The sequence below is a fragment of the Anas platyrhynchos genome, chromosome 1 (assembly GCF_047663525.1).
Source record: "Anas platyrhynchos isolate ZD024472 breed Pekin duck chromosome 1, IASCAAS_PekinDuck_T2T, whole genome shotgun sequence".
NCBI lineage: Eukaryota > Metazoa > Chordata > Aves > Anseriformes > Anatidae > Anas > Anas platyrhynchos.
Window position 1 is genome coordinate 199686432 of NC_092587.1, and position 10989 is coordinate 199697420.

Sequence of the window (10989 nt, forward strand, 5' to 3'; positions counted from 1 at the left end):
ATCATGCGGCCCTAGCATTGCTCCGTATTGACACAAATCAGATGAACACATTTCACAGAGGAATGGGGGTTTGCTTAATCCCAAAGCGGGGATAGGTTATGCATATGTACAGGCATATTGGGAAACTTCACGCATATGTAACTCTTCACTGCATATAGCCAAAGTTGCTGGCGATAACCAGAGCTGGTAAGCGGGGACGACCCCACCATGGCGCCTGAGGGGAGCCCGCCGCCAGCCCAAAGCGGCGGCCGGAGCCCTTCCTGCTCTCTGCGCTGCGGCTCCTCCCCTGCTCGCCGTCCCTCCGAGGACTCCGCTTCCCAGCGCTGCCCGCGGGGCCGAGCGGAGGAGGGCGGTGCGGCGGGCGGGCGGTGCCTGGCGCCTGGCGGCTGAGGCGGCGATGAGGGGCGGCGGGCGCTGCGCTGCGCTCCTCGCCTCCTGGGCCGCCTCCCGGCCGGCCCCGCTCCCGCCTCAGCCGCCTCGGGCCGCGCTCCCTCCGGTTCCTCGCAGAGGTGAGAGGCGGCCGAGGGGCCGTGGTTTGGCTCGCGGCCCGCTGGGAGCCGCAGACCTGACGGGCGAGCCCCGGGAGCCGCCCGGTGACGCGGGGCGGAGGCGGCAGGAGGGGGCCTCGGGGTGGAGGTGGCGTGGGGGGGGGGAGCTGGGCCCTCGGTGGGGGCGGCCCCCCTGAAGGGGGTGTGGGGGCCTCTGCGGGGGGAGCGCAGAACGGCTGCCGGGGGAGGAGGTGCCCGCAGGAGCTGGGGGGCTGGCAGCAGCTCTGCGGTGCAGGAGGAGCAGTAGAAGGTAGCGGAGGGGCACGGAGAGGTGTGCTCAGAGTGCTGGCAGCTTGCGTAGGCTACCAAAAGATTTGTGCTGTAATTTTAGCTCTTTTGAGATAGGCGGTGTCAGACGTGTCACAGAATCACAGTTTGGGTCGGAAGGGGCCTTTAAAGACCTTCAGTTCCAAGCCTCCCTACAGCCCAGGTTGCCCAAAGCCCCATCAGCCTGGCCTTGAACACCTCCAGGGATGGGGCATCCACAGCTTCTGTGGGCAGCCTGGGACAGTTTAAAAAAAAAAAAATCTAGCATAAGTCCAGTTGAAACATGCTCTCTTTCAGCAAAACTATTGCCACTTCTGTCGCTGCAAGCCCTGGTAATCCCGGAGAAAATATCAGTCGACACATTTAGCAGACAAAGAGCTCCATAATTGAAAGCTGTTATGACGCAATGGGAGGGGTGTTAAGTTTTAGAGTTACTTGTAATGAGTTGTATGTAGTTCATGTACGTAAACATGCTTTTTTTCCTTTCTCTCATCTTAAATCTAACATGGACTTTGATTTGGATACTACATCTAGCTTAGTTTAAGTCACTTTAGAGACAATAAAAGGTAGCACTTACCTTATCCATCAGTGTCACAGCATAACTTCCTTTTGGTTTAAATGATAAAAAGCATTCAAGTAAGCACCTAAATAAAAAACAGTTTCATTAACAGAGAGAGCCAGGGAGGTTTCAACTAAGCGTGCATTTAGAAGTAACAGAGCATTTTAGATAACAAAGATTCTGTCAGAATGCAATCAGCAAGGTGTATGGTGATGAGATGAACTGAAAAGTATCCTTGAAATAAAGGCAGAGAAACCAAAAGCATCCTGTGGGAAGGTACTAACATAATAAACAGGGTGGGTCTTGATCTAAGGAGATCTAGGATGTGTTAGGTACCAGCATTGCTTTTTCACCCAGTTACTGGTGAACCAACAAATTAATCCTGAATGTTAGATCAGTGTCATGTGTGTGTACCTTTATCTGCACGCCTGGCACTCTCTGCTGGATAGTGGTAGGAGAATGTGTAAAGAGAATATAGTCGAGGGATTTTGTGAAGAGCCAAATAATTGTTAACCGTAACCAGCAGAAACTGCCAGTGTGTTGGAAAGGTCATGTTTTAAAAGATGAGAAACATCACTTAAATCAGGTTTCTCCTATTGTTGTTACTTGTGGTAGTTTTATTTCTTGTGTATCAGGATGCTTGTCCTGCACGGCTCTCTAGTTATAGGAACACACTTAAAATTGATGTGTGAGTCCTGGGTGGTATAGATTCCCTAAGAAAAGAGAGGACTGGTGGCTTCAGATGTGTGCTGTAACCAGGGAACCAAAACGACCCAGCTTTTTGTTGCAACTTCCACGTGGCTTTGCTACGGTGAAAGAAAATTACTGTATTGCATGATAAACCAACTGGGTGAAGTTTCAAATACCTGTTTGTCACTTCCAGGCTTTGCTGCCACGCTCCTTAGGAATTCATACGATGTGAGAAGAGTTGATATCACTCCACTGGAACAGAGGAGAGTGACTTTTGATACTCATGCCTTAGTGCAGGATCTGGAAGCCCATGGTAAGTGATGTCTGTTAAATAATTCACAGAAAAACTTGGAATTAAAGTACTATAGTACTTTAGTACTAAAGTCTGGTGCAGGCTAGGCATCTGATACTTTTTGATGCTTCTGTAACCATACAAATTAAATCTTACATTAAATTTACCTTTTTTTTGTAGCTGTAGGTAAATTTGCATAGTATCTTCCAGCTGAGGAGCATAATACATCCTTAATACCTGTTTTTTTATTTAGTGAATGTGTCTGTCTGTTGTCAGCTGAAAGATCTGTCTAGCCCAGGGTTCTGTCCCTTATAGGACTGCAAGTCCTTGTCTGCAGAAGAGTGTAAAAATGGGGCAGATCAGTGGCATATCCCCTCGTACCTTCTAGGCCTCCAACTGCTCTCACCTTGGAGGTATTTTGTGCTGGGTAGGAGTTTTGGTGACCTCCAAGGGAATTCCTTCTGTAAGTTCATTAAGCCCCTGAACTACTCTGGGTCGGTTAGTACCCACAACATCCTTTCTCATGGAGTTTCAGAAGTCCACTCAGTGTGTGGAAAAATACTTCCTTTTGTTTATGTAGAACCTGGCTTCCACTGTGTTAATTTGATGCCCCTCAGTCCTTTTGAAGGAAGGAGGAATGAATATTTGATCTCTCATGTCACTTAAGATTACGTAAATGTATGTCACGTTCCCCCATCATTATTTTTTTTCAAACAGAAGATTCTTAGTTCATTGGATTTTCCCAAGCAGAAGCTGCCTCACAGGGGAAGGAACAGAGCTGCTGGCATTTTTTTTTTCTAAGTAATTCCTAAAGTTTGGTTTGCTCTGCTGATCCTCCTAAGCATTGAGCTGATGTCTTTGTCAGGCTATCAATTCTCGGTTACAATCGCAAGATCGTTCTCCTAAGTGACAGCTGCAGCTTTATCCAATTGAGTTAGGATTTTTTCCACTGTTAAGGTCTACTAATAATGTGTCTTAGTACCTAGAAGACTCTTAATAGTACACTAATATTTTTTTTTTCTGTTTTTGTTTGTTTCATGTGTGTCTGACTTGTCAGCCCCTAGTTCTTTACATCTCTTCTGGAATTATTGTTAGAACTGATGTTGTATTTGTCACTTTCCAGTACTTGAGGAGCCAGGATAGCTTGTTAGATGTTACTTGTCCTGAGTACTAATTCAGTTATTTCTCTGTCTAGTTCCTTTAGAACGTAAGGTGAAGTCTGTCTGATGCTGGTCTGCTGCTATAAAGCAATTTATTAATTTGTTCCATAACTACAACAGACCCTTTAGTATCACAGTGACAGGGCTGTAAAGGTAACAGTTAAAAGAAATCACAAAAAAGGTAAAAAAAAAAAAAAAAAAAAAAGTGAAAAAATTCTTTTACCTTTAAAAAGGTAAAAGAAATCACAAAGCTAAGGGATGCTTTTAATGTTTGTCAGACTTGCTGCAGGCAGTTTTCAGGCTCCAGAGTCTTAACTCTTGCACGTGTGAATTTCTTCACATTTTCTAAACTTCCAAGCAGCAAGTAAGAATAGAGGAAAAACAAAAGAAATAGCAAGAACCTAAGCAACCCTGAAAATTCAGAGAAACTGAAGCGATGCAACCACACCTCTTAGTGGAAGAAAAATGTCATAAAGCATGAGAGCTTTTGTAATACAAGTAATACAAGCCAGTGTTACAGTTCGAGTCCTGTACTTCAGAAGAGTTCACTGATGTTTTTCTTAATAATTTGCCTTGAAAGCATATTTCAATGAAAAGTTAATTGATCCCAAGCTGGGAAATGGAGCAACTGAAATACAACACATCAAAGAGATTGCTGGAAATAGATTGTTAGGGTCCAAGCCCACAGCACTGAATCAGATTTAATTGACATGGCAGCTTTTTTTTTCTACTCTTTACCATACATCATCTTCAAACAGTTCAAAATTGCACTGAGCTATCAACAAAGTGTAATTTTTATCCTCAGAAAGCACACATCTTGCAGCCTGAATTGTAAAGTCAATGGATACAGCAGTTTTCAAATCAGTTTTACATGTATTCACAGCTGCACAGGAAACTTTGAATATATGCAGGTGAATATAAACTCAGCTTTTAATTTTATTATTCTGTAGGATACGTGGTGCATGGCCAAAGGTGAGTTTGGGTTTAGTAGAATTTGCAAAGGTTTATAGTAAGGTAAAATTTTGTTCAATTATTTTTATAACGCATGAGCAGTTAAACACGGTACAGAAATTTGGTAGTCCCATCAGCTGCTTGCAAAGACTGTTTCAGTGTATTGAACGTTAATGATCTTCAGGTTTTTGCAGCATTGTCTGTTTTTTACGTAGTAACATGTCACACCGACCAGCTTTCACCATCAGTTTTCAGTGACTGTGTGACTTCCCGTTTGCTACTGTAGCTAAGTACAGCACTTGAGTGTCCCGATTTCTTATGGACCTCTTGCCCTATTCGTCACCCAGCTTTCTAATGTTACCTTAATTTCTCATCCTTCACCTGTTTTTCAGGCTTCGCAAAAGAACAAGCAGAGACCATCGTATCAGCGTTAATCACCCTGTCAAATGTCAGTTTAGACACAGTCTATAAGGATATGGTTACCCAGGCTCAGCAGGTAAGAACTTATTTATGGTGTGTATAAATAAATACTCAGCACTGTATAAGCACAATGGCACATGCTTGCATATTTGAAGGACAAGTGCAACTCTCTTTAGTACTATAAATACCTTACTGAGCGAGGTCTCAAGGTGATGCTAAGAATACCCTCTGTCCACCTCTGCTGTGCTCTCATGAGACCCCACCTGGAGCCCTGCCTTCAGCTCTGGGGTCCAGGAAGGATATGGAATTATTAGAGCGAATCTAGAGAACTACATGGATGATGAGAGGGCTGGAGCACCTCTCCTGTGAAGACAGGCTGAGGGAGTTGGGGTTGTTCAGCCTGGAGAAGAGAAGGCTCCAGGAAGACCTTACAGCAGCCTGCCAGTACCTACAGTGTCCTGCAGGAAAGCTGGGGAGGGAATCTTTGTCAGGAGTTGCAGTGATAGGACAAGGGGGAATGGCTTTAAAAACTACAAGAGGGTAGGTTTAGATTAGATATAAGGAGGAAATTCTTCATTCAGAGGGTGGGGAGGCTGTGTAACAGGCTGCCCTGACAGAGAAGCTGTGGATGCCCGTAAGTGCTTAGTTAGGAGCTGGATTCCAACTGCCAACTTGTTTGATAGGCTACTGAACGTTCATGGAAAATGGAAGGACAAATCTGAACTTTTTTTGTTTCACTTCATAAATGCTTAGACTAGATACCTCTGGCTTTTTTGCTTAAATTCAGAGTTAACATAAAAGCAACTGTAAAAAACACCGTCTGCTTTTCTCAAGTCTGTCAAAAAACAGTTGCAGCTATGAAATTCTATGATTCTGTCACTTTCCTGTTGGAGACTCTTCATGTTTTAATGCTTTGCTGTAGCTAATTCCGTAAGTTTAAACATGAAATCTTTTCTTATTGGAAAGCGTGAAACTTAATCATTGACTTTTTGTTGTTGTTTCTAAGGAAATAACTTTACAGCAGATAATGGCACATTTGGACTCCATTCGAAAAGATATGGTTATTCTGGAAAAAAGTGAATTTGCAAACTTGAGAGCTGAGAATGAGGTACTAATAAATAAACATTTTTAATTACACTAAATGAACTGCAATTTAACTGTTTAATTAAATTGGATTATATCTGTTGTACATTTCTGTGGTGCAAAATATTTACGTAGAAGTAATTATGGATGCTTTTTACCAGGAGTTGAAATGTTTATATGTTGCAACTCCTGGGATCGTATAAAAGTATATTTAATTTCATACAACTTGTTTAATTCCTCTGGAAGGAAAAAAAAATGTTCACATCTTATAATCACCTTCTGTATTTTTATTTAGGGGTGATTCCATTAGCCTTGTCACCATTAAGAGCATAATCCAGGGAGAACAGTCAGCCATTTCTTTGCAACAATTTAATTAAACTGGTGATTTAGACATGTTTCAGTTTTGCCTGACAGCATTTTAGTGTTTTTCTGCTCTCTTTAGTCTGAGAATCACAAGATCTTCATTGTATGTCTTCACAAAATGATTCCTTCGCTTTATGAAAAATTTCCAGCAGATCACATCTGGCTGTATAGATATACCACACAGAATATAGATAATCTATAGGATATAGATTAAATAGCCTAAGTAGCGTAGCTAGGAACAAATTGCTCTGCTGGGAGAAAAATTGTGGAAGAGTAATCACTTATGTGCAGCAGTAACACAGAACTGATTGGCTCGGCCAGCATTTTTCTGACTTTACTAAAAACTTTTTTTCCTCTTCATCTAGAAAATGAAAATTGAATTAGATCAAGTTAAACAGCAGTTAATGGTGAGTAAACAGCAAGTAGCTATACACTCATGCTGGGGGAAGTAACTAGTTATTTTCTTGATCTTTTTTTTGTTCTACAGAATGAAACCGGTAAAATCCGAGCTGACAGTAAGCTAGATATAAACCTGGAGAGGAGCAGAGTGACAGATATGGTAAGCTGGTCTATGAAGATACTCTGCCCAGTTTAATGTCATTTTGTAATGACATAAATTGTAATTTATCTTTATCTACAATTGTAATTTATCTTTTATCCACAGTTTACAGATCAAGAAAGGAAATTGATGGAGGCAACTACAGAGTTTCATAAAAAAGTAAGTAGTGAATAAAAGCCATTTTATATTGAGCAGGATAGTTATACATTACATGTTGCATGAACACACAGCTTTTGAGAAGCTTAATAAATACTTGAATGTAGTAAAACAAAATGTCAGCATGTATCACATACGCATGTTGTACGTGATTATTGCTTCAGTGTGGGGGATTTGTGCAAAACATCACCCAAGCAGAAGGCGTACGAGACTTGTTCCCTCCCTTCCAGAGTGCCTTTGTGTAGGCTGTTACAGGTGGGCATGCACCAGCATGCTGCTCTCCCCAGTGCTAAGGGATGAGCTGGTCAGCCCTGCCAGTGGGATGGTTCAGCTACCTACAGCCAAGCAAGTTTCAAGGGCTGGCAGTCTTTAAAACCTCCTGGAAGGCACTGAAGTCTAAGAGGCTGATGATGGACGTTTCCCATCTTCAGCATCTCATCCATTTCCCAGATATGGCTCGTGAATTCTTAAAACTTTGTTCAGCAAAAATTCAGGGGTACTATCTGCACATTGTAGAATGCCTCCTTTAGGAGGCACTTGGCAAATCAGAGATAAAACTTAGGTCGTACAGATGTTTTTTCTCTTTTTCTATCTCCATCCTTAATATCCTTCCTGGATTGTATTAAATGCTGTTCTGTGTTTTCGAAGGTCACTTAGGTATTAAATATTTTACTTCACTGATAGGTTGGAAATTTCTCTTTCTTCTTGCTGGTAGTATGGTATTCCTGTTTGGTTTTGCAAAGCTTGAGATCATTGTCAAATATATGCCCTGTCTTAATGTTTCAGGATTCAAGTACCAACAGCGTTATTTCAGAAATCAGTAATAAAATTGACACTGAAATAGCTTCCTTAAAAACACTGATGGAATCAAATAAACTGGATACGATACGTTACCTGGCAGGTATGTGATAGGCAAGGAGGTGAGTGCCAGTGGAGTATTTTGGATGTGTACGTTTTTTTTCAAGACTTACTCAAGATTACTCGCCAAGTGAATTCAAAAAGTCAGCTGCGCAGCAGCTGATAACTCGAATTTGGTGGGGGCTTCCCCCCCGCCGTGATTGAAAGAAATGGAACGCAGAGCACAGAAGAGGTGAGAACACAACAAACGCTGCAGTTGGTGTATGATTGTGCCCCAAACCGGGATTAGGAGGACCATGGACATTAAAATAAATAAAGAGATGGGGAAAGAAATCAAAATACCCTGTCTAGTCTGACAGTTTATGTGGCAGGGTTGCTTCAAAAGTTTTCCAGAGATTGCTTGAGAATGTTAGCAAGCTTTGAGGATTAGCCTGAGAGTGAGCAGTTCCATCTCCCATTCTGACTTCCACACAGTTTCACTGTGGCGGTACTTTGTAGAGTTCCTCTACAAAGCAGAACAAATTTAAGTCTGATTTGTGATGGAGTTTTCAATGTGTAACCAATGAAATCTGTATTTCATTTGAGCTGGATAAGAAGACAGTTACACATTATATTGGGAAGTAAGAACAAGTTCAGAGGGAAACCTACTTACATTTGGAAAAGAGAACAAGTTCAGAGGGAAAACACTGGTTCAACAAATCTGGAAGACAACTCATCAGACTTCAGAGATGATACCCTAGTGTCATGTGAAATGCGTGTTGTCGTTTTGCTCAGTGGAAAATCTTTTTAATCATGTTTAATGAAAGACTAGATACAGCCTTCTATTCTGTAATACAGTTACTGATAGATGGGCAACAACAGTAAAAATCACTGTAGTCTGTTGTGCTCTGTTATCCACCGTGACTCAGATGTGTTCCTGAAAAAATGGTTCTGCAGGCTGCTGAGTAGTTTGACCTCCTGTCTCACTGCCTAGGCAGTGCTACCATGCAGGATGCTGCACCTGAGACAAGTCATTGTTTTCCAGCATTTTCACTACTGTAACAATAGAGGAAGTTTCAGAAGCAGTACTTTAGATATCCTTCTATATGTTTGCAATTAATTTCCTGTATTTAAAAGGTGATATGATTTAACATTCATCTGATTACTACTTTTTTTTTTTTTTTTAACAGCTTCAGTATTCACTTGCTTAGCAATAGCACTGGGATTTTACAGGTTCTGGAAATAGATCTGAATGGAACGAGTGCATCAAATACAGCTGGAGAAAAGGCCACCCAAGCAACATCAAGTAGATGATCACAGTTGAGCTTAGATAACTTTGGTACCTTTTTGTTTTGATACTCTTAGTGTGCACTGAAGTGTTTTCTGACTTTGTAACACTAAAGATCAAAATAATTGAGTGCGGAGTAGGCAAATAATAGTAATATTTCATTGTCCCCTATTGAATAATGTATTTATTTCAAAAGATTCCCTATATAAAATCAGCAAGTGTTTCCTAATAGGTTTTAGAATCAAGTCTGTTGTATTTTAGAACACTTCCAGTGCTCTCAGCTCCACTCAAACTGGAGATACTAAACACTTGACATACCCATGAGAATATGGGACTACTGTTTCTAAATTAGTATTACCAACACAGGAGAATTCCAGCAGATCTACCCTGACCAAGCAACGTAATCTGAAAAATAGGAGCTGGATGTTTGCCTTTAGTCTGTGCTTGCTTTTTGTGATGGGTTGAAGCTTGGCCCTTTGGTTTTCTATTTTCATAATTAAATATGAATATATATATATTTATATATATATATAAACACACTCCAAGGCCTGTACTAAAGAATCCTTGTTCTTCTTGAAAAATGGTTTACATACAGTTAAAATCTCATGTAAAATGAAAATGTATCTACAGATGTAGTTATTTTTAATATCTCTTACAATCTCTGTAACCCCAGTGGCCAGTTCTCCAGTGGGATAATTTCTGTCCTCCTCTTTCTGAGGGGAAATGCCTCTGTTCTCACCAACTGCATACAGCCCAGGGGCTGACAAGTGCTCTTAACTCCTCCCTTCAAGGAGTACCAAGTATTTCCAATAAAAAGTTGTGTGTTTTCTGGATATCAGATCGGACTTGTGGCACAGAAACTCAGCACCTCAGGTAGTGCCATTGTGGCTCTGGTTGTCCTGCTCCCATCTCCATGCTCCTCTGGAGTGGTCCGTAATGCTGTGAGGCAGGCTCAACCTTCAGGTGGTGATGATCCCTCCTCTGCTTTCTGCAAGGCCTTCACAGCTCTAGTTCCAGAGATGGGATGTAAAGGGTGGATGCCTTCCCTGAAGCAGTCACATCTTGAGTACAAATGCCTATGCTTAGGTAGATTTCTTTTAATAGTAATAATAAAAAATAAAAAAGCCCTTGCTGGACTAAACTTTATCAGAGTAAGCCCTTTATGGGGTACAGAGTTTATAGTGCTGTATAGTGGCAACTTTTGTATTGCGGTTCTGTTTGCAGTTGAACTTGCTGCTATCCTGCAAGTTCTTGTAATCTGTGCATGACATTATGTATTTACCATCTACATTTATGAAAATAAAATTAATCTCTTATATTTGCTGTCTGAGAGACTTTAATACAGATTACCAGATTGTAAAAATGTGGGGTCTATAATGAGCACAGTGCTGTTGTGTTGAGACATGAGGCTGTTTTTTCTGTTGTGCTAGTGACATAGGCACAGGAGCCAGCAGCAAGAACTTCAGGCAGTGACTTGTCTCTTGTAACTGTTGCATATACAAATCCATCCTAGTATGAGCTATAACTATTTCTGAAGTTCGCTGCAAGACCTGTGTTCATCTTTTGCACTGTTCCTACATGAGAATAGCTCCAGCAGTGATGTATGAAATTTTATCTACTACAGCTTCCTACCACCATCACCCCCCTACACCTTGAGGAGGGCTCTGGAGACTGTTTTTCTCCTCTTTGTAACAAGGCTTAGGTTGTTCTGTTGCATGCCTCTCCCCCAGTCTCTTGTGTATGCACACAAATACAATTTGATTTTTTTCCAGTAACTTCAAAACTTGCAGAGATTGTTTCCTTAGGTAGCTAAGAA

The 10989-nt window shown here is 41.5% G+C and overlaps 1 protein-coding gene across 1 annotated transcript; it reads left to right on the forward strand.

Moving 5' to 3' along the window:
* Positions 1-337: 337 nt before the first annotated feature.
* LOC140001379 (coiled-coil domain-containing protein 90B, mitochondrial-like) lies at positions 338-10491 on the forward strand. The gene is made up of 9 exons (XM_072032821.1): positions 338-509; positions 2258-2377; positions 4860-4963; positions 5894-5995; positions 6699-6740; positions 6821-6892; positions 6998-7051; positions 7835-7949; positions 9076-10491. Exons 1-9 carry the CDS (start codon positions 398-400, stop codon positions 9129-9131), a joined length of 777 nt encoding a protein of 258 aa, XP_071888922.1. The 5' UTR covers positions 338-397; the 3' UTR covers positions 9132-10491.
* Positions 10492-10989: the final 498 nt, after the last annotated feature.

Bases quoted from the DNA above. Each gene is read 5' to 3' on its own strand.
- LOC140001379 (XM_072032821.1), top strand. From the start codon at position 398: ATGAGGGGCGGCGGGCGCTGCGCTGCGCTCCTCGCCTCCTGGGCCGCC. The intron at 7,052-7,834 runs GTAAGTAGTGAA...TTAATGTTTCAG, and splicing joins CTACAGAGTTTCATAAAAAA to GATTCAAGTACCAACAGCGT. The intron at 7,950-9,075 runs GTATGTGATAGG...TTTTTTTAACAG, and splicing joins TACGATACGTTACCTGGCAG to CTTCAGTATTCACTTGCTTA.